The 24415-nt window shown below is 34.9% G+C and overlaps 1 protein-coding gene across 1 annotated transcript in view; it reads right to left on the bottom strand.

The window, feature by feature from the left end:
- SNTG2 (syntrophin gamma 2) overlaps nucleotides 1-24415 on the bottom strand; it is a 639175-nt gene that overhangs the window by 373819 nt on the left and 240941 nt on the right. The window contains exons 3-4 of the mRNA XM_020965876.2: nucleotides 6662-6718; nucleotides 6500-6557 (exon numbers count right to left, since the gene is read on the bottom strand). Coding sequence (XP_020821535.1) covers nucleotides 6500-6557; nucleotides 6662-6718 — 115 coding nt within the window. The remainder of the gene's footprint in view (nucleotides 1-6499; nucleotides 6558-6661; nucleotides 6719-24415) is intronic.

Below are 24415 nucleotides of genomic sequence, written 5' to 3'. Positions count from 1 at the left end.
AGTGCATGTTACACCAAGAAGTATCAGATAGACAGTTAGGAAAGAAAGAGGAATGTCACAAAAACCCAGAGAAGAGATCAACAAGGAGAATGGTTAAGAGTGCCAATGATGCAGAGGTGAAGAAGAATAAGAATTCAGAAAAGGTCATTTAGCAATCAGTATTACTTCAGACAAAATTTGATTGATAAAGTCTAAAACCATAGTTTATGGGTTTGAGAAGTGAGTAAAAGGAGAGGAAGTGGAGGCAATGAAGGTAGAGTATGATCATTTGGAATATTAATGCAGTGAAACTGCATGTTCCTCTTTGCAAATGACTTTTCTTCATACTCTAGGCTGGTATACAGAAGGCTGATATTAAAGAATCTATAGGGAGGATCTCATAGAACTTTGATAAGATGTGTGTGGAGACTTTGCATTTGAGTGTCTTCTCCACATTTTTCTTATTTCTTCTCCTGGCTGCCCTGTTTCCTCTTGTGCTTTGCTTAGCCATATCAATCAGCACTGCATTTCTGTTTTCCTTCCTCTTCCAATATGCTATTCTTTAGGTGACATGGTCTTCCAAGGTAACCCATTTTCCTCCTTTTGAATACTTGATGCTGTTCCAATTCATGGGACTCAATTTAGCCTAGTAATAATGTTTTTTTGGACACTATTAAAACATAAACTTAAAAAAAATAAAATGCCTAAAATTGCCATGGTTATGGGGCACAGAAGGTAGAGCCAGTACAGCACTAAGGCAATTGGAAAATGTGTGAGTTGTGGATAGGAGAAACCAGAGTGGCATTGTCTCTATTACCTGGACAGGGAAGATACATTTTGGTGATTTACTGCAAAGACATTAAGGTGAAAAGTAGATGCTTAAAATTTCCATGAGGCATGAGTTTACAAGCCCTCTCAGGGTTGAGGGTGAGGGTTGGGGATCTGAGTGGAGGTAAAAGGCCTAAGCATAAACGCTAGAGAGAAGGTGCAAATTCTTTTTTCTATATAAATTACAGTTGGAATATAATTATCATATCCTTGTCTTTGTTGGTCCATCTGAAGGTCTGAGAGGTTTTTAAAGTCCAGAATAGTAGTGTAAGGGTTAATACTACACAATCAGACCATATATAGCTCATGGGAGATGAAGCTTCTGATGAAGGAATGCTCAGCCTCCTCTTCAATAATGAGATGCTGACCAAAGTGTTCTCCTTGGTAGGCAAAAAGATGAGCTCATACCCTTGCCCTTGGTTGAACTGTCAGGTCCACTGGTTCTTAATATTTGTCTTGGTGAAAAACTTTAAGGACCACTGGGAATATTCTGTCTCACTTTTTTTCCTCTTTTTTTATTTTATTAATTTATTTTGATTTATCAACAATCACTTCCATATGTTTTTGAGTTTAAAATTTTTCTCCCCCTTCCTCCCCTCTATCCTCCCCAAGATGGCACACAATCTGATATAGGCTATACATTTACATTCCTATCTTTCTCACTTTTAAATGCCATACTATATAGAAGTTATCTTCTTGTACTAGAATGTGAGCTTCTTCAGAGGAAGGAGTCTCAAGTTTTAAAACTTTGGGTCTTCAGAATTTATTAATTGTGTCACCATAATATATGCTTAATAGATGTTTATTGGTTTATTCATTCCTCCTAGTCACTCTTCCGGGCTTTTCTTTCAAGTACTCTTCACATGACTCTAAGTCCTTTACCATGGTTGTCTGAATGTAGTCCTCTGAAGCTACTAATCAATAAACAAGCATTTATCAATCATGTATAATTGGCCAAGCATTCTCCTACAGAGTAGAGATAAAAAAGGAGAGATTGTTCCTTCTTTTGAGGATCTCATATCATACTTCATTGGGGGGTACTGGTGGAATAAAACATTCACAGATCATGAAATGCATTATAAATAAAATATAGAATTTATATTATTTAGCTCAAAAGAAACAGAAGATGCACAGGTTTAGAGAATCCACTCCAAATGTTCATATGGACTATTGGTACTTGAGGTGTGGTAGAACATTCTGAGCTCATATTGGTCTGATCAGCCACAGTTGGACACACTGTAACTTGACTCAAATATAGTGATGTTATTTTGGTCCTCTTCGAGAATGAAGGACAATAACCAACTGTGTGTGTATGTGTGTGTTTACATATATATATGTGCGTGTGTGTATACGTATATATATGTAACTATGTATACATACATATATGCATATGTATATGTATATAAAACATTTAAAATTTTAAAAAGAAATTAAAATGACAGTCTTACAGAAATAATTTTGACTTTGCAGATCCCCTGAAATGATCTCAGAGACCCTTTAGGGTCTCTGGAGTACATTTGAAAATCTGCTACTAGAAGGAATTCCTGTTAAAGGAGCTCCATTTTATAGATATTGATACTGAAGCACATAAACTCTTATTTCTAGATCTGGAAGGAATCTCAGAACACTTAATCCTAATTTCTTACTTTATAAATGAATCATTAAAAATATCCCCTGACTAGGTAGAGGGAACTCCTGGTTAAGGGATCTACCTTTACCTATGGAGTTCATTGATTGTACTGCTACTTAAGAGTCTGAAACACTAAAAGGTTAAATACTCAACCAGGCTCTCACAGTTTGGTTATGTCAGGGACAAGGCTATGTCTTTTTGACTTCACATTCTGCTATCTATCCACTGTCAATCTATTTTATAATCCAAAGCAAGGTAAACTGAGCTTACAGTGCACTAAAACCCCCAGACATTTTCTAGATGAGCTCTTGTCAAGCTTTTCATCACCATACTGTATCTGGGAATTTTTTTTTTTGAATTCTGGTGAAAGACTTCACATTTATCTCTAATTAATTTTGCCTTATTCAATCTGACCCAATGTTTACTCATGTAAAGAAATTTTAAATCAAGATTAGGAAATTTGGTATATTGGTTATCCTTTTTAGTTTTGTGTCATCTGCAAATTTTATAAGCATGCCATTTGCTCTTACTAGTTTTGTGACGTTAGGTGATTCACTTCATCTCCCTGAGTCTCATTTTCTTCATCTGTAAAATGAGAAGGTGGGACTAGACCTTCTGAAGTTCTTCCAGCTTTAGAAATGTGAATGTACATGCTTCAATTTCTTCATCTGCCAAATGAGGGGATGGACCATTTCCTCTAATGTCCTTTTCAGTTATAAATGCATGAATCTACAACTAATGCTTCTAAAGAAGTCATTGAAAAAAAAATCCTATCCAAACCATGAAGCACTCCACTGGACACCTTCCTTATTTTCAACAAATCATTAAATATTGTTATATGTGTTGAAATTAACAAGTTTGAATCCTACTAAGTGCTATTGTCCAGCACACACCTCTCTATCTTTTCTATAAGAATAACATGAGAGAGTCTCTCAAATGCCAAAATCAACACCAAGGGGATTGACAGTATTCTCCTGATTTATCAGTATAATAAGCCTGTCAGTAAGGGAGGTGTGGTTATTCTGTCATGAGCAGCTTCTGTACTCCACTTACTTATCTAAAGATGAAATATATTTTTATTCTAATTCAGCATGAAATCTAAAAATGTCAAGGTTTTATCTGGTTGCTCATATCATACCCCTTTTCTCTTTCTATTCAAATCATTTTATTTTACTTCCCAATTCATATCCAGAAATTCAGCACCTCATATAAATGAACAACTCAAAATCTTTGTTTCACAAAATTAGGGAAATACAATATTCTCTGAAAAACTATTTTTCCAACTATTAATCAGTCAAGCAGATGGTTTACAGTAGCACTGAAATAATTAAGCATAATTAACTCTATTGATTTATTTTCTTTTGTAGAATTTCAATTATATTAACCTGGAAAATTTTACTCAGTGCTATCTCTCTGAATAGCCTATTGATTTTAAACTTATTAACACTTAAAATACATGATGAAAATGCTTTGGTCAAATTTAATCACATCAAATGTTAATGAATGTTCAAGAGGCCTGATGACAAGTAAGGGATATTATTTTTTTTCCACTAAAGTAAACTACCCAACTTTTCATTGGATACTGAGGAATTATTCCTCTATTTCCTATCTGGAGTTATGTTCTTAACATTTCCTTATTTGAACTCTACCTGGCATTTGTACTATATTTCCGTCTATTCTGGACCACTGGAAATTGAAACTTGCTTATCTCTTCAGATTCCAGTTCTATGACCTCCTGCCCATGCTGCCTTCTCTAATTTTTAGGATTTAATTGATCAATGATAATTGAATTATCATCTGCTCACAAAAACTTATTTTTCCACTGTACTAAGATTATTTAAACAATTCTCAAAATCATTTCAGTTTTCTGAAACTACAAAACAGAAATGGAATAGCCTAGAAGAGAATCACCTTTCCCCATGAGTACAGATAACAGCTGCATTTATATCCTCATTAGTTGTAAATCCCTGATTAAATATAATCCTCTGTTCTAAAGTTTAAATGAGGTTGGTTTTTTTTAACCCCTCCTGAAAGAGAAAGGCATATTATTTAGGTACTATCTACAATAATATTCCCAAAATATACCTTTGGTTGGAAATAGTGGTAGTAGTAGTAATAATAATAAATTTTATAATTTATCATTAATACAACAGTAAACAATTATGTAATATTTAATTATTTGCAAAACACTTTACTTACATCCTCTCATTTCAATTTAGCCATATTGAAGCAGGATTATACTACAGAACACTAATGAAACATTTAAATACTTTTTCCCTATGAATATATAAAAATCATGAAGAAAAGAATACATACAGTGATTTATAGAAAATAATTTGAACTAAAAATATGTGACCTCTCTTTTCTCCTGGAAAATACATGCAATCATTCTAAAAATAATCTAAGATCTATTATCAGCTTCTTTTGATACCTCTCTAATCATAATATCACAGATGACCTGTATTAAAATAGTCCCCCCCCTTCCCTCCCTCCCTAGTGGATGTTATGGGAATTATCTTATTCCTTTAGTAAATCCATAGCAGATTGTATTTACTCTTTCTGGTCAAGAATATTCTACAGGTTAATTCTCTAGGGAAGATGGGCTTCTTTAAGGCTTTTTGAAAGAAAATGAACTTTGTAGGAGGAATTAGACCAGTTGCTTAGGGTGTATCTGAGTAGGAGTAGTCAAAGGGTACTATATAAAAGAAAATTAAATTCAGCCTGCCTCCCCAGGGGCTTCTGTCAGGGGCAGAAAATAAGAATGGAACCTTTAGGAACAAAATTATACATGAGACGGGTGTTCAGTGGGATAATGACTGTTGGGGTAAGATTGATTGTCCGTACAATGATAACCCCTCAGAAGAGCTTGACAGTAAATTAGTCATTGGCCCCTTTGGCATTAACTACTACATCTATTAGGGTTCTCTCACTATCATGTAATTACTATCAAATACTCTTTTAATTCTGTTATTGCTATTATGCTATTGTTCATTGCGTTGCCTGGAAATTTTAGTCAATAAAATGTGTTGATATATATTCTCCCAGTTTAAAGGAATGGATGTGGTGGTTACTATTTAGGAGACTAGGTGGTGTATTAAACGATATGACTAGTAGATAAGAGTAGATCTACAAAAGAGATCAGAGATCTGCCCTCAAGTGAATAAGAGGAAATAAAAGTGTCCAAAGGGAGGTTAGAAGGCAAGGGAAGTATCTAAAAGTTTGAAAAGGCTGACCAAGGAGAGAAAATGATACACCTTTTTAAAGTTTAATGATAAGAGTGTGACCACCAAAAGTCATTCTTCTTTTGATTTCTGGCCAAGCTTTCCACTTATGGAAATCGAATTTCCTAATTCTAAAGGTACCCATATCCCATACGAGCAAAAACATATACTTAACCTTCTATACTTTCCACTCCCCATGGTGGATACTACCAGTGAAACTCTCATATATTTACTTCTCTTTTGTTTGATGCGAGATGTTTAATATAAGTAGCTCTACTTCAAGATTTGTTTGTGCAAATTAATTTATGTAGTGGCTTAAAGCAATTTTATCTTGTCTATCCTTTTTTATGCACAATTATCTTTTGAGATATAAATGACTGCCAATCATTTGTTCATTACTAATTTTTTATCACTGCAATTAAAAACAAATACACATAGTGGGTGAACTGGACCAGCACACTTTATACATCATTGTATAGGGCTTTAAGAATCAATTTAAATAAAGATAATAGAGCAAAAAAAAATTTAAAACAGGATAATTCAACTAAATGGCCTAGTATATACTAAATATATCAAATTCTAAAGGAGTATACATTTAAAATGAGTAGTAAAGGACACCATAGTTCACTTAGTCAAATTTCTCCATTTTACATGCAATGAAACTGGAGACTAAAGGGGTTATTTATATAAGCTTGCCCAAATGACACAAACAGTAATCAGAAGAGTTGGGATTCAGACTCAGATTCTCTAACTACAGCACACTTTCAATTATACCCTAGATTTGGTTCTCAAATACTATAATTATGTGTAATATATTTTTCGTAGGGACGGGTTCTTTTACCTGCTTGATCTTTGAATATTTTTGAGATGACGACAGGTACCTTGTGTTCAGCACCTCCCTGGAAAACACATTGACCAAAATGAAACAGTAACTCACATTGTTTGCCATTTACATACTTAATTTAAGAAGCACATAAGAGAAATGGAGGGAAAAAAAACATACCTTAATACTGAGGCCCAAGCCCCCGACAGGTTGTCTGTGAAGTGTAACAGTTCTGTGCTTTAAAAAATTGTAGAAAAAATAAATTTAGTTTAAAATACAACACTACAATATGGATACATAATATGTATGTGCAGTATGACTATATATCTGTAGACACATTTGAAGACAATCAAAATAGTGACATGTAACTATTTAGGAATGTGCCACCTAGAAAAAAATATCCTAACAACTTTCATTGACTTTTCTTCACCATTTAGCCTGTCATGACATCTCTCTTCTCTCTATTGCCAAACACCTTGAGTTATCTTTTCCCACTTGCTAACCATCCAATTGCTCCTCCAAACCTTACAATCTGATTGCAGCTACTATAATTTTAGTTAAACTATTCTCCATAAAGTTACTGATGATGTAATTGTCAAATCCAATAGACTTTTTTGTAGTCTCCATTTTTGTTTTTTGGATCGATATAACTTACGATACTGCTGGTCTCACATCCTAATGAAAACTCTCTCCCACCTGAGACTCTAGTTCTTTGATGTTTCTAGCTTTTCCTTCTCTGTTTACTTTGCCAGCTTTTTATTTCATTCCAAAATCCATAATGTAAGTGGTCAGTCCTTAGTCATATTCTCTTCTCTCTCTATGTAAGGAGCTCCTGACACTTTTGTACCATGGACACGCTTAGCAATCTGGTAAAATTTATGGAACCAATCTCAAAATATTTTTTAAATGCATAAAATAAAATGTATAAGATTACAAAGGAAATCAATTAGTTATCAAAAGATTTAAAATATATATATGTGTATATATATATATATATATATATATTCATACAAAGTTAAGAATGCCTACTCTACAATAAAGCATGACAATTATAATTTTTAAAAGAGTCCTTGTACCTACTGTCCATACCTTTTCGTTCTTCTGTATCCCTACCACAGTAATGATGATCACTCAGTACAGAATGCCTGCTTCTAACATGTCCTTACTTTATACTACCTTATAAACTTCAACTTCCCTATGATCAGCCTTTAAAGGAGATAAATAAAGCCATTAAAATATTTACAAAACATGAGGAAACACAGTATGAGTGAAGGTATGAGGACCTCTCCTCTGAGATAAGTGCAAACATTTTCTTTCCTGGAATCAGTTGCTCAGTTAACTCTCTTCGACTTTCAACTTCTTGACAGATGAGACTGTCAGTTAAGGAAGTTGTAGATTGATGAGATTTTCTATCTTTTGTCTAAATATGAAAATTATTGATATCGCTATCCAAGTGAAGTTGTCTTCTGAATTTTAAACTAGTTTCAGTAGTAAACAGTAATATCAACTTCACAATAATAACACTTTTAATATGAGAAAGTGACTATATAGTCTCTTGGGAAAAACATGTCATCAGACTCTGGTCACCTGCTGGTAATTAAATTTTCAGGGTGGACAATTACAGGGAGCATGTGTAAAGGCACACCAGTTGTTCTCTAGGACTGGTGATCTGTAGAACACCTATATAGTTCTGATGGCACTTAATGACCAAGAAAAGCCTTATAATTTGTATCATGGTATATATTTATGTATTGTTTAATCATTTAATAAGTGTTTTTGTCCCCCCCCCAAATAAAGACTACACATTTATTAAAATCATGTATGTGAAGTTCAAAAATTATAGTATAATAAGGTCCTTGAGGGCAAGTACCATTTAATTTTTGCATTTCTGCCCCTAGCATAAAGCATAGTGCCTTATATACAATAGGTGATGAATAAATGCTTCCCTGAATTGAATTGATTTGAAAATCCCAAAGACAAAGCTCATAGAATCAATTTATTCCACTTTGGGACAGCAGTAACTGATAGGAAATCATATTTTTCCCCTTTGAAATAAATCTAGTCTTCTGTGATTTTCATCCATTGTGCTTACCTCTCCTATCTGGGGACAAATGAAAGAAATATAATCCTTTTTCTTCATTATATTCCTTCAAAAACTAAGATGTTTCATCTAAGTCTCTCTCGAAGCCTACTCTTCTCCAAGCTAGTTAGTGTTGTCCCAAAGTGGAATAGGCTGTTTCTGCAGGGAGTGGATTCCCCCAACTGGCGAGCTTTATGCAGAGCCCAAATGGCTATTTTTCAGCAGTGTTAGAGAGAGGACTCCTGATTATATTTGGCTTCTGCATTCTGTTCCAATTTTTAGACTCTGTGAGCTCTGTGTCTTTGAGACTTTCAAATCAGTTAAATTCAAGGAAAGATTTATTAAACGTAGAGAATTTTCCCAGTGTCCTATGGACCTTTCTCTAGGTCTTTTAATATTTTGTGAGAATAAGTGTAGCCTTTGTACTTATATTTGTTATCCATCATTATCACAGCATGGACAGCCCACCACAATTCTCAGATAAATTTTTTTATTCATCTTTGAATTATTGATAATAGGCTACAGTCTACTTATGCTTACCATGCATCTCTCCATTTACTCTTTGTAAATTTTGGTTTTATGAAGACAACAGGGTTTTATGATTTGTACTTAAATAGCATCCTAGGAATACAGTCTGTGTAGGGAACAGGGAATGAGCCTCTCATTGAAAATACTGCACAATTTTCCAAATGAAACCCAAGATGAAGGCTATTAATTTACCAAGTGTTGTATAACTAAATTCATTCAATAAATATTCTACATTAAACATACTCTAGGAATATTGAGATAGAAATAAAACATTGGTAAATATACTTGGCTGTTAAAATTAATAATGTGAAATTATCACCACCTAGAGATTTCAGACAGGGCTCCCTCTATAAAGAAGACTTAATTTTAGGAAGAAGAGGAAAAACATGTTCACTTCCTTGGTCTTTGTTGTTGTTTTTAGTTTTGCTATGTTTTAATTTATTGGTATTAGTTTTTTATTCTTTCTTCTCTATATTCCTGGGCCTCGTATGAACATAAATCATTTGAACACAATTAAGATTTGAAGATATGAAATGCCAACAAATTTTTTTTTAGGGAATTAATTCTAGATCCTACATGAATTATCCAATTCCACTGGAACTGAATCCAGTTTTTTGTTCACAATTTTTTGAGACAAAAGCTTTATGAAAATGCTAGCCATCACTCAAACAAAAACTACATTTTGACATTTTATGCATACACATATATATGCCCTCCTAATATTATTATAAAAGGGTACTGTATCATTCCTTTATCTGTGGACTATGAATACGGTGAAGTTGAGCTGGTTTTCAAAAGGCAGATCACATCCTCATCCTCAATACATCTTTGATCTGGCAGAAAAGTATCTTTGGAACACCTGTAAGATTTTTTATTTTGCAACTCAGTGTATTACTTCTCAATCTTTGGATTGACTTCTTACCTGTCTTATATTATTCTGTCATGTATCTTATCTCCACAAATATAAAACTTCACCATAATAGTATAGTTGAAATCACTCATATCTAAACTCAATTTAAAATTGATTACTGACAGGCAGATTGCTTTGCTGAAAAAAATCTATCTAAGTTTACAAATAAAAATGGCTAGTTTTGTGCAGTTATGCAGGCCATCATTTTTCAGTACTAAGTATCAGAAACCCTACTGTTTTCACGGATTTCAGATCGACAGTTTGTACACTTGATGCCTCTGATAACAATGTCTTCTCCCACTCCCAATCTATGGTTGCTGTGGGGAATAAAGACTAGCCTAAATCTCCAGAAACAAGAGGTCAACAGTATTAGTACCTGATTACCTAATTAAAGTTTTTTCTCTAATGTAATCAGAAAACTTAAAAGAAGGAAGAGCTTTACTGAGTTAGTAGAGAAAGACCTTAAAGGGGGAGGTTATCCTTTTAACTCCACTTTACTGATTCTCTATCTCCACTCACTTCAGCAACTCAGCAAGAATTTTCTTCCCTCTCCAATCTTCCCACAGCACCCCCTCCCTTCTTAGTTCAAGATTACATGGCAGACTTCACAGAGAAAATTGAAGTTACTTGCTTAGAACTCTATCTTCTCCCCTTCTCATTTCTGGACCCCTTCATACTAGCCCCTGATATCTCTATTTTTTTCAGGCTCTGAAGAAGAGAAGGGTTTATCTCTTTGTCAAGGTTAATCACTTTCCTGGTGGCTATTACCTATATAGACTTTCAGGTTATTGTCTTTCCACTCTCAATGAATACAGTGTTTGGTTCAGTCTTTCTTTCTTTCCCATCACCTACACTCATACAAGAAAACTGTCCCCTTAGATACCCCAACTTCCCAGTTCCTCAATCTACTCAATATCCATAACTACTACTTCTCTAGTAAACCTCAGCTACACACAGATATGGCTAGACTCTTGATCTTGAACCACAGGTTTGCCACTTTAATGTTTATGTTTTCTGAGATACAATGATCTAATTAAATCTTTGATCTTTGCTTTTCTCTATACTTGTGACCTTTAAAACTGTCCTCCATCCTCATTCACTGTGGCATCCATTTGCTATACCTTTTTGTTCTCCCAGGCCATAACTCCTGCAATACATAACAAGTCACTTATTTGCTATCTTGACCCCTTGGTAAACTAACTCAATTCTACATTCTAATCTCTTGGCCCTTGTCCTAATGCTAATCACACCATTCCAAACTCCTATTACTCTTTTCTTCCACCTCCTTCACTAATATTCATGTACTACTGAATGGAGTTGGAGGAAATCAAGAAATTGTTCCTGACTAGGTCTACCACAAATGTATGTATCTTATTTCAACTAGGTCTTCCCTGCAGCAAATATGATTCTTCTCTTACTTAACTCATTCAGTATACCACTCTCCACAGTGGCTGCTCCATGACTTCTCATGTTTTCCTCAAGCCTCATACAGCACCCTCCTACCCAACCGTCTTATCTGAAAACTTAGCCCTACTTCCTCTTAAATCTTAGAGTTATTCCCTGGGAAAACTCTTTTGTCTTCTTCATCTCAAATCAATTTGATATCTTCCCCAATTATCTCCTTTTTTACTCTGTTCTTGAGAGAAAAGGTAGCCCTAGTCTAATCCTTTCCTGTCTTTTATAGCAAACTGCTCTATCATTTTCACTCTTTCATATTTAATTTTCCCCTGGCTCCTTACCTATTGTCTACAAATATGCCCATGTCTCTCTTGATTAAAAAAAAAACAACTTCATAATTCTACCATCTCTCTGGCTACTAAACCATGTCTTTCCTGTCCTTTACCAATTACACTCAGTATCTCCAGTTCTTCTTTCAATCTTTTCTAAACACTTTGTAATCTGGTTTTTGAACTCATCATTCAATCAATACTGCCTTCTTGGAAGTTTAAAATGATTTATTAGTTGATAAATTTAACAGCCTTTTTGAAATCTCATTCTTGACCTCTCTGTAACAATGGACAGATAGTATTGATCACTTCCTCCAAAATACTCTCTCCACTTTTGTTTTTTGCAACACTGACTTCTCTTTTTGCTCTTCTCCTATTTACCTATCTGCTTACTCTTTCTGTTTCCTTTCAATCTACATTATGCACACTGTCGATGCCCCAATGCTGTGTTAGTACCACCTCTATTTTTGTTCCATACTATCTTACTTGGTGATCTCAGAAACTGCCATGGGTTTAATTTTTGTCACTATGTAGTTGATTCCTGGATACATAGATCCTGCCTAGGTATCTCTTCTGAGATAGGTCACACATCTCTAACTCCTTTTTTTGGACATTTTAAATTGTATGTCCTAAGGTATCTCAAACTCAAGCTATCAAAAAAAGAAATCTTATTTTTCCCCCTCATTATTTCCCTCTGCCCAGATTCTCCATTACTTTCTTTTTTAATTTTTTTTTTATTTTAGAGAAATACTAAAACAAATACATAAAAAGAAAAAGAAACATATTATGAGCTTAAATATTAACCTTAAATATAAAATAAGAACAGAAAAAATTGCCATGTGCATAGCAGAATGTAGGAGAGGAGTAATACATATATGTATATGTGCATATACATATATATGTATTATATATATGTATAATATGTATGTATAATATATATACTCACACATGTATATACACACACACATATATACACAAGCATACATACACATATATGTATATATATAGCACTTACTTTCCGTTTCAAGAAAGCCTATATATTAAATACTGTGCCTTAATATTGAAAGCAGTCCATCTTTTCTTTGCTTCCTTGTACTTTTTCTTTTGTTCTCTGTTACACTTTTTACTTTATTCTTTGTTTCCCCCTTTCTGTTCCCTCCCTCCCCCAGTCTACAATTAAGCTTGGATATATTTATATATTGATACTGATACATACATATCTTATATATGTATATATATGTATGTATATGTATGTATTTATATATATATATATATGTGTATACACACACACACACACATATATATACACATACATACATATATAAACATATACTTTCCCTAAGAGATTCTATCTCTAATCTTAGTTTTTATGTTTGTGTGTATCTTTTTTTCCTATCTCTCCTAACTCTTCTACTTTACTTCTACCCACTACCTTGCCCTCCTATTACTTAACCTACCCCCCAAAACAATCTTTCCCTTATCATTCCCTTCCCATAAATGAAAACACCCTTTTGTACATCCCTTTGACCTATTCTCTCACCCTCCCCTCCAAAGATCCTTCCTTTACCCTCTCCCCCCATCCTATCCCCTTAGAGTTTTATTTCTTTCTAAATTTAGAAGACTTTTATACTCTTCTAGATGTATATGTCTTGTTCCCTCTTGAACCCATTACTGATGAAAGCATGTTTCCAGAACTAACAGCTTCTCTCCCCCATTTAATTCCTCTGTATTAGTTCTTCCACTTGCAACTCATTTTTATAGGATAATTACTGGTTTAGTTGTTCTTGAATGGTTTTACTTTTTTAGGTGATATCATACTCAGGTCTATCCCAACCTATCTTATAAGCTATATAATTACTAATAACAATCTTAGACATAGGTTTTACATTTTACATACATAAAAGGTAAATAGTCTATCCTTATTGAGTCCCTTGTAATTGGTCATTAGTATGTACTTGATATTTCTCTTGGTCTTGTGTGTCAAATATTCTATTAAGTTTCGGTTTTTTTTTTAAAATAAAGTCTTGAAAGTTTGACAATTCATTAAATGTCCATTTTTTGTTTTCATTCAGAATTATGCTTAACTTCCTGGGCATGATATTTTCAGCAAGAAGCCTGGTTCTTTTGCTCTTTGATATATAAGTGTTCTAAGATTTGTGATTTTTTAGTGTTGCCTCTGCTAGGTCTTGTGTGATTCTAATTGTGATACCACCATATGTAAATTGTTTTTTTTTTCTTGTTGCTCATAATATTTTATCACTGAGCTGGGGGTTTCATGATTTTGACTATAATATTTCTGTGAATTTTCCTCATAGGATCTGTTTTAGGTGGTGATCAATCAATTATTTTTTATTTCTACTTTCCCCTCTTGTAATGCTTCAGGATAATTTTCTTTAACTGTTTCTTGTATTATTGTATCAAGATTTTTTTGATAAGAGCTTTCAGGTAGTTCAATTATTCTTATGTTTTCTCTTCTTGATCTGTTCTCCAGATCAGTTGTTTTTCCTATGAGATATTTCACATTCTCTCGTATATTTCCATGTATATCCATATCTATAGATCTTATAACTTCACTGGCTTCCCCTTGCCCAATTTGGATTTTCAAGAAGTTATTTTCTTCTTTTCTAATTGGTTGACTTTCTTTTCATAATCTTCTTGTTTTTTGTGGATTATTCTCATTTTTCTTTTTAGTTTTTCCTCAATCACTTTTCTTTGATTTTTAAAGTCTTTTTTTAAGTTCTTCAATGAATTCTTTTGGGCAGGTAACCATTTGATATTATGCCTTGGGGTAAAAGAGGGTTTCTTTGCTTCAGTATCCTCCTCTTAAGATGAACCCAGGTCTTCTCATTTCCCATAGTAGCTCTCTAAGTTTGGATTCTCTCTCCTTTGCCTGTGCATTTTTTTCCCATAATAGTTTAGTTTTTATAGTCACATCTAGTCCTGGGCTATGGGGGATGGTACATCTGGCTTTAGATCCTCTTCAGTTCTCCTCTCTGACCATGAATTGGAGCCAAGACCTCCAGCCTTCTCTAAGTTCCCATAGCCACCAATGTCCCACTCCACTGTTTCTGTACTCATCAGGCATATGCTGGTTCCTTCTTGCTGACACTATGTCTGTGCAGCACAGCTGGGTCTGGCATTCCTGGTTAATACAGGTTCCCTAGATCTTTCCCAGCTCAGATGTTCAATTCCCTTCCCTGTCCCAGGGTAAAAGTTCCTGTGGCTGGGGCTGAGGCAGCCTCTAGAACCAGCTAACCACCACTCTGCCACTTGCCACTCATTGTTTAACTGGTCCCTAGCCTGGAAGTATTTACTCTCCACAGGGAGGAAACCTTGCCCTGGGATTTTTCTTCTGATCTTCTTTGATTGTCCCAGGAGGACCCCGTTCTGCCCCTACTCTTATTTTTACTGCTCTGCATTCATTCTGAGGTGAACTATTTTATCTGTTTTGTGTAGGAAAATCTTGAGAGCTTGAAATTTTCTGATCTACTCTGCCATCTTCTTAGAATCCTCTCCCACCATTACTTTCAAGGGAACTATCATCATCCCAGTCACTCAGTCCTAAGTTTGGGAGTCATTCTTGATATTTTACTCTCACTTACTTAGCCAACATATTCAAATGTTATCAAATCTTGTTCTATTTACCTTCACAACATTTCATTCACTTTTCACAACTGGCATATCCATTGCCTTTATTCAGTCTGTTATTACATCTGTCCTTGCTTTTTTTTTTTCAACAGCTTCCTAATTGTTCTCCATGCTTTGTCTCTTCACACTGCAATTCTAGTCAGATTTTTTTTTTTAAAAATTCTGAATATATGACCCTGGAGGGAATTGTGGGAAGATGGTGGATTAAGGCAGAAAACTACCTGACTTTCCCAAATTTCCCCACAAGTAATTTAAAATAATGTTTCAAAATAAATTTTAGAGTGGCAGAAACAATTCAAAAGTTGGGATGAAACAGTAATCCAGCTTAAGACAGTTTAGAAGGACATTGAAAAAAATCTGCCTTCCTGGGGTGGTGGTCTGTCATGATTGAAGTGCATATATCATCTAGGAAATACCACTGAGTCAACAAAGAGCAAGTACTAGAGGCAGCTATGTAGGCAGCAGTATAAGCTTTGGGAGCTTTTACTCAGCAGATGGTGTGGGGGTCAGGCAGCTGATCAAGGGAAGATTATGGGAGACCTCCACTAGTACTGGATCCAGGGCCCAGGTGTGTTGACTATACGGGGTCCCAAGCTGTGATTGTGGTTAAGAAGGAGTGAGCACACACAGATGAGTGCAGTCTCAGAGATGTGATGGCTGTATTGGTTGTGATCACTGGCAGGACAGTAGAGTCTGTTTTTGGCTCCCAGGCAGAGGGGTGAGCTGAAACTTGCAGCCACCAGAGGGACCACAGCAAACAAGACTGTTTTGAGGTGGCTCTAGTGTTATGGATCCTGGTCACAGCTCAAGGGTGAAGAGGAATAACTGAGATCATATTTAGTAGGGTATAAAAGTTTTCTTAACTTACAAAGAAATAGTGCAAGGAGATTAGATAAAGGAGGGAGTCTTAGAAGGATGTGTTTATTAAAAAATAGGAGGGCAAAAAAATAATATGGGGAGGGAGTAAGGAAGGTGTTCAGGGATTAGGGAAGCACTATTCAGAAGTAAATTAGATTTCTGAGGAGGAATCTGGGCAAAGAGAGAGAGAGGAGGATAAAGAGTGACAAAAATAGGAAGGGGGAAATATACAACTAATTATTATAACTTTAAATGTGAATGGGATAAACTCACTTCTAAAATGGAATGGATAGCAGAATGGATCAAAACCCAGAACCTGATAATAAAGTGTTTACAAGAAATATATTTTAAAATGAGAGATACATATAGAGTAAAAAGAAAGGATTGGAGTGGAATTTATTATGCTTCAGGTGATGTGAAAAAAGCAGGGGTAGCAATCATGCTTTCAAGGTAAAATTAAAAAGGATTTAATTAAAAGAGATAAGAGAAACTGTGTTATGCTAAAACACACCATAGATAATGAATTAACATATATATACCAAATACATATGCATCAAATGCTGTAGTATTCAAAATTTTGAAGGAAGAGGTAAATGAATTAATAGTGCAAATAGATAGCAAAACTACAATAGTGGGGGAGGGATTTCAACCTTCATTCCTCAGAACTAGCTAAATCTAACAAAATAGTAAGAAGTCAAGGAAATTAATAGAATCTTAGATTAGCTAGATATAATAGACATCTGCACAGAACTCAATGGGAACAGAAAAAAAACATACCTTTTCCTCAGTCACTTTTATAAAAATTAACCATGTATTAGGCCAAAAACTTCATAGTTAAATGAAGAAAAACAGAAATATTTAATGCTTCCTTTCCAGATCACAATACAATAAAAATTACATTCAATAAAGGACCTTGAAAACATTAAGATTAATTAGATGCTAAGCTACCTAATCTTAAACAATGAATGGGTCAAAGAAAAAGTCACAGAATCAATAAATAATTTTATTAAGAGAATGATAATAATGATACAATAAAATTTATCTTGAAAAACAAAAGTTCAAGAATATCAAGGAAACACAAAGCAGCAATCAAAACAATCTGGCACTGGCTAAGGAATAGAGTGGTGGATTAGTGGAATATATTAGGTACACAATACACAGGAAACAACCACAGTAATCTTGTGTTTGACAAATGCAAAGATCCAAACTTTTGGAACAAGAACTTACTCTCTGACAAAAATTGCTGGGAAAATTGGAGAGCAGTTTGCCAGAAACTTGGCATAGACCAACACCTCATACCATATATCAAGAGAGGGTCAAAATGGGTACATGATTCACAGATAAAGGAGATACCATAAACAACTTAGAAGGTCGTAGGGTAATGTAGCTGTCAGATCTATGGATAAGGGAAGAATTTATGACCAAGAAAGAGACAGAGATCATTATAGGATATAAAATGGATAATTTTTATTACATTATATTAAAAATGAGTACAATCAAAATTAGAAGGAAAGCATAAAACTGGGGGAGGGAGATTACACCAAGTTTCTCTTTGATAAAGACTTCTCTCAAATATGTAGAGAACTGAAAGACATGTATAAGAATAAGAATCTTTCCCCAGTTGATAAATGGTCAAAGCTTATGAACAGATAATTTTCAGATGAAGAATTCAAAACTATCTATGGTACAGTCATATGAAAAAAGTATCTAAATTGTTATTGACTAGAGAAATGCAAATTAAATAATTATGAATTATGATCTCCCACCTTTCAGATGTGTTAATATGACAAAAAAGGGAAATGACAAATGCTGGAGGGGATGCGTGAAAATTTGGACATTAATGCATTGTTGGTGGAGTTGTGAACTGATCCAACTATTCTGGATAGCAATTTGAAACTATACTAAAGGCATATCATTGTACCTTAGGTCTGTATCCCAAAGAGATTTTTTTTTAAAGGAAAAGGACCTATATGCACAAAATATTTATAACACCTCTTTTTTGTGGTGGCAAAGAATTACAAATTGAGAGGGTGTCCATAAATTGGGGTGTGGCTGAACAAATTGTGATATATGATTATGATGGAATACTATTGTACTATAAATGATGAACAGGATGGTTTCAGAAAAAAGAAAAAAACCTTGAAAGTCTTACATGAACTGATGCAAAGTGAAGTGAGGAGAACCAGAACAGTGTACACACTAACAACAATAGTGCATGATGATCAACTGAAAATGACTTAGCTATTCTCAGCAATATAAATATCCAAGACAATTTTGATTAAATTAAATCATTGTCTACGATTAAAAATTTATGCAGCTCCAGAGAAAGAGCTGGAATCTGAATGCAGATCAAAGCATACTGCTCTTTAAACTTTCTTTATTTTTCTTGGGTTTTTTTGTCTGTGTTTTCTTTCACAACATGTCTAATATGGAAATATTTTGCATGACAGCATATGTATAACTTTTCTCTAATTGTGTACTGTCTTAGGGAATATAGAGGGAAGGGAGGGAGGAAGAGAATTTAGAGCTCAAAGTTGTAGGAAAAAAAGATAAAATAGTTTTTACATGTAATTGGAAAAATAAGATATTATTTTAAAAGAAGAAAGAATTTTGGAGGAGATTTTGAGGGTCTGGGAAATTTTTTTAATGACCAGAAAATGGGAATGGGAAATTTTGTAGGATTTAAGAAGAAACAGAAGGAGAAGAACAAGATGGAACTGAATGAGGTGAAAACAAAAATTGAGGAAAAAATTAAACCAGAAGTGGGGAACCTGTGGCTTCGAGGCCACATGTGGTCCTCTAGGTCATCAAGAGCCCTTTGATTAAATCCAAACTTCAAAGAACAAATCCTAAAATGTGGCCACCCCTGTGTTAAAACTTAAGCAAGATCCTGAGTTAAAGGATCTTAACAGAAGGAGAAGGAAGAGAAGATTAAGTAAAAGAAGTTGAAGAGGAAAAAGATGAAGGAAAATTAGAAGCAGAAGTTGACAAGTTGATTCAACAAATATTTATTAAGCACCAAGTGCATGCCAGGCACTGTGCTTCTTGTACCAGTTATATGAAATGGCGGACAGAGAATTGGCCTCAAAGTTAAGAAGAACTGGGTTGAAGGCTAACCTTTGACACACACTACCTATGTGATCCAGGACAAATAAATCATCTTTTTAGTCCTCATGGACAAAACTCTTAGACTATAAATAAAAGAACAGCTAATAATTTGAGTTGATAAAAGTTTCCTCACAGGGAGATTGGTTTATCAACAGGTATATCCATATAAATAAATGAAATATCAATAAATATTAACTGCTATATTTAGTACCAGGGATAAAAAGATAAAAATGAAGAGTTTTGGCCTTCAAGAAGCTTACATTCCACTGGAAGCATATATATATATATGTTAGTAAATAAAAAATATATGCAAAACATTCCACTAACAGATTAAGGTACTCAGGAAAGACCTTTTATACAAAGAAGCATTTTAGCTCACCCTTGAAGGAAGAAAGTAGTTACAAAAAGTAGACATAGGCATAAAGATGGGAGATTAAGCACCATGGATGAGAAACAGCAATTATACCAATATGCCTTTGATGATCACCAATATACATGGTGATACTGTAAAAAAACAAAACAAAACAAAAAAACCCTTTAAATGTCACAAACAAAAAAAGTTTATATACAATGGAATAATATGAATTTACCTAAACAACATAGATCTGATGAAAGTCCTTGAGCAAGTAAGTGATGTGCTAAAATCTATGCTTTGGTAATATTGATTTGCAGCTATTTGGAAAACAAAACAAAACAAAACATGGGCACAGCCACGATGGGCTGGGAACACTACAGAGTTTAGTAGGAACATAACATCCCTTATCAGAACACCTGATTCTATTATTTTATTCTATATTATTTTACTGTCTTTTATTAGTGTAACCTATGAGAAAACAACTTTTTCCTAATATCTACATGATACAGTCACAACTCCCCAAAGGTTTCTACCTAAAATGTATTCTCCACTTTCTTCTATTTTTTAAAATAATGTGTAGTTTAGAGAACACACATAAGTAAGCTATGAAATGCTTATTGCTGCTTTTGGTAGAAAAATTTTCACACCTTCTATAGTAATATCCAAAAATAGGGGTGGGGAACCTGTAGCCTTGAAGCCACATGTGGCCCTCTAGGTTGTCAAGCATGGCTCTTTGACTGAATCCACACTTCACAGAATAAATCCCCTTAATAAAACCATTACTCTCTGGAAGCCAAGATGGCAGAGTAAAAAAGGTAGTCACTCTCACTCTCCCCTATCAACCTCCAAAAACCCAGAAAAAAACACTGGAACAGCTGAACTGGAAGAAAGATGGGGGAACAGCAGTGCGGTAGCCCAGCACACAGTTCTCCCAGTGCCTCAGCAAAAACGAGGGAGTCAGAACAACAAGGGGCCCCAGGCTAATAAGTACCCTGCTGCATACATCTGAAAGGAGCTGAAGAAAGCAACCTAAAGGCTTCCTAAAGCCCTGGCCTTGCTGGTTCCAGCGCAACACCAGGTGAGCTGTCAGAGTCCTGCAGCCTCCAATTGTTAACCAGGAAGAAATCCTGAAGCCCAGGTGGTAGAGCAGGCAAACACCAACACCTGGACCTCCGAGTGCCTCTGTATCGGTGGGGGAACTGGTGGAGGCCAGCTCAGAAAACCACCAGGTGACTCTGTACTCTACCTCAAAGGAATCTCCCAGTACATTAGCAGAAATGAGGGCAGCAGCACTGCAGTGGGCCCCAGGCAGATAAGGAAAGGAAAAATAGGCAACCTAGAAGTGCCTGAAAGTTCCAGCCTTGCTGATTCCAGCCCAACATGAGGTAAGCTGCCAGAAACCTACAGCCTCCAATTGCCAACATAAGAGGCCCCAGCACACAAAGCCAGTGACCAAGACCTAGGCTCCCAACACAAGAAGCTTGGGTCAGTACCCTCTGTTCCCCAGCAGGAGAGCTCAATCTCTTTAAAGGCCAGGGAATAAAGAAACACCATGAGTAAAAAGAAACATACCATAGATTCATATTATGAGAAGAGTGAAGATCAAGACAGAAATTCTGAAGAGGACAACACTGTCAACAAACCCACATCTGCAACATCAAAAGGGAATATGAACTGGTCTGAAGCCCAAAAAGCCTTCTTAGAAGAGCTCAAGAAGGATTTTAATAGTCAAATGAGAGAGGTAAAGAGTCCTTCAAAAATACAATTGGCCAATTGGAAAAAAAATACACTGAAGAAAACAAGTCCCTAAAAAACACAATTGGCCAATTGAAGAAGGAAGGACAAAAACTAACAGAAGAGTACACTGAAGAAAACAAGTCCCTAAAAAACACAATTGGCCAATTGAAGAAGGAAGTACAAAAACTAACAGAAGAGTACACTGAAAAACAAGTCCCTAAAAAACACAATTGGCCATTGAAGAAGGAAGTACAAAAACTAACAGAAGAAAACAATCTGTTAAAAACTAGAATTGGACAAATGGAAACTAATGTCTCTATGAGAGAGCAAGAATCAGTCAAACAGAAACAAAAAAATGAAAAAATAGATGAAAATGTAAAATACCTCATCAGTAAAACAACCGACCTGGAAAATCGACTCAGGAGAGACAATTTAAAAATTATTGGACTACCTGAAAATCATGATGAAAAAAAGAGCTTGGACAGTATCTTTCAGGAAATCATAAAGGAAAACTGCCCAGAAGTCCTAGAACCAGAAGGGAAAATAACCATAGAAAGAATCCACATCACCACCTGAAAGAGATCCCAAATTGACAATGCCAAGGAATATAATAGCAAAATTCCAAAATTACCAGATGAAAGAGAAGGTGCTGCAAGCAGCCAGAAAGAAACAATTTAAATATCATGGAACCACAGTCAGGATTACACAGCAGCTTCTACATTGCAGGGCATGGAACATATTTAAGGCAAAGGAGCTTGGAATGCAGCCAAGGATCAATTACCCAGCAAAAATGAGCATCATTTTTCAAGGGAGGAGGTGGATATTCAATGAAATAGGAGACTTCCAAACTTTCCTGATAAAAAGACCAGAGCTCAACAAAAAATTTGATCTTCAAGTACAGGACTCAAGAAGGACTTAAAAAGGTAAATGGGACAGAAGATACAATATGTTGTTAATAAGGGGGGGCTGTTTAAACCCCTACAAGGGAATATGAGACTTGCAACCCTTGAGAACTGTATTATTACACTTGTTAAAGGAGTATACATAAAGAGGGTGGATATTAGTTGACTTTGATGTAATGAAAAAAAAATCTAATCAAGTGGGTTAAATGGATCGAAATAAGTGGATCAATCTGATCTTAGAAAATGTACTGAGAAAGGAGGAGGCAGACAAGGGTAAATTACATTACAGGAAAAGACACAAAATCCTATTACAGCAGGGAAAGAAGGGGGGGGAGCATTGTTTGAACCTTACTCTCATCAGATTTGGCTCAAGAAGGGCATAATATAATCAGTTAGGTATAGAAATCTAACTTGCCCTATAGGCAGTAGGAGGGAAAAGGGGAAAGAAAAGGGAGGGGAAAGAAGGGAGGGAAAAGCAGTAAGTAAAGGGGAAGAAAAGGGAAAGGGATAATAAAAGGGGGAGGGACTGAAGGAGGCAGTGGTCAAAAGCAAAACACTAGTGAAGGGGAGAAAGGAAAAAGGAGAAAGAAAAGCATAAAGGGGGAAAGGATGGAGAAAAAGACACAGATAGTAATCATAACTGTGAATGTGAATGGGATGAACTCTCCCATAAAATGGAAACAGATTGCAGAATGGATTAAAAACCATAATCCTACAATATGTTGTTTACAGGAAACACATTTGAAAAAGAGTGACACATACAGGGTAAAGGTAAAAGGCTGGAGCAGAATATATTATGCGTCAGCTGAAGTAAAAAAAGCAGGGGTAGCAATCCTGATCTCAGACAAAGCAAAAACAAAAATAGATCTAATCAAAAGAGATAAGGAAGGAAACTACATCCTGCTAAAAGGCACCATAGACAATGAAGTAATATCATTACTAAACATATATGCACCAAATGGTATAGCATCCAAATTCTTACAGGAGAAGTTCAGGGAGTTACAGGAAGAAATAGACAGCAAAACTATACTAGTGGGGGACCTGAACCTCCCCTCTCTGCACTAGATAAGTCTAACCACAAAATAAACAAGAAAGAAGTTAAGGAGGTGAATAGAACATTAGAAAAGTTAGGTATGATAGACCTCTGGAGAAAACTGAATGGGGATAGAAAGGAATATACTTTTTTCTCGCAGTACATGGCACATACACAAAAATTGACCATGTACTAGGGCATAAAAACCTCACAATCCAATGCAGAAAGGCAGAAATATTAAATGCATCCTTTTCAGATCATGATGCAATAAAAATTATATGTAATAAAGGGCCATGGAAAGATAGACTAAAAAATAATTGGAAACTAAATAATCTAATCCTAAAAAATGATTGGGTCAAACAACAAATCATAGAAACAATCAATAATTTCATTCAAGAGAATGACAATAATGAGACAATATACCAAAACTTATGGGAGTTCTTAATATCTCTAAATGCTTACATAAATAAAATAGAAAAAGAGGAGATTAATGAATTGGGCATACAACTAAAAAAACTAGAAAAAGAACAAATTAAAAATCCTCAACTAAACACCAAATTAGAAATATTGAAAACCAAAGGAAAAATTAATAAAATTGAAAATAAAAAATCTATTGAACTAATAAATAAAACTAAGAGCTGGTTTTATGAAAAAATCAATAAAATAGAAACCTTTGGTTAATTTAATTAAAAAAAGAAAGAAGAAAACCAAATTACTAGTATCAAGAATGAAAAGGGTGAAGCTACCACCAAGGAAGAGGAAATTAAAACAATAATTAGGAATTATTTTGCCCAACTATATGCCAACAAATTTGACAATCTTAGTGAAATGGATACATATTTACAAAAATATAAATTGCCCAGATTAACGAAGAGGAAGTAAAATACTTAAATAACCCCATCTCAGAAAAAGAAATTGAACAAGCCATTGATGAACTCCCTAGGAAAAAATCTCCAGGGCCAGATGGATTTACATGTGAATTCTATCAAACATTTAAAGAACAATTAATTCCAATACTATATAGACTATTTGGGAAAATAGGTGAAGA

Source organism: Phascolarctos cinereus, unplaced genomic scaffold, assembly GCF_003287225.1.
Source record: "Phascolarctos cinereus isolate Bilbo 61053 unplaced genomic scaffold, phaCin_HiC Scaffold_2;HRSCAF=192, whole genome shotgun sequence".
Taxonomy (NCBI): Eukaryota; Metazoa; Chordata; class Mammalia; order Diprotodontia; family Phascolarctidae; genus Phascolarctos; species Phascolarctos cinereus.
The sequence above is the reverse complement of the archived record's forward strand: the minus strand, read 5'-3'. Positions and strand labels throughout refer to the sequence as shown.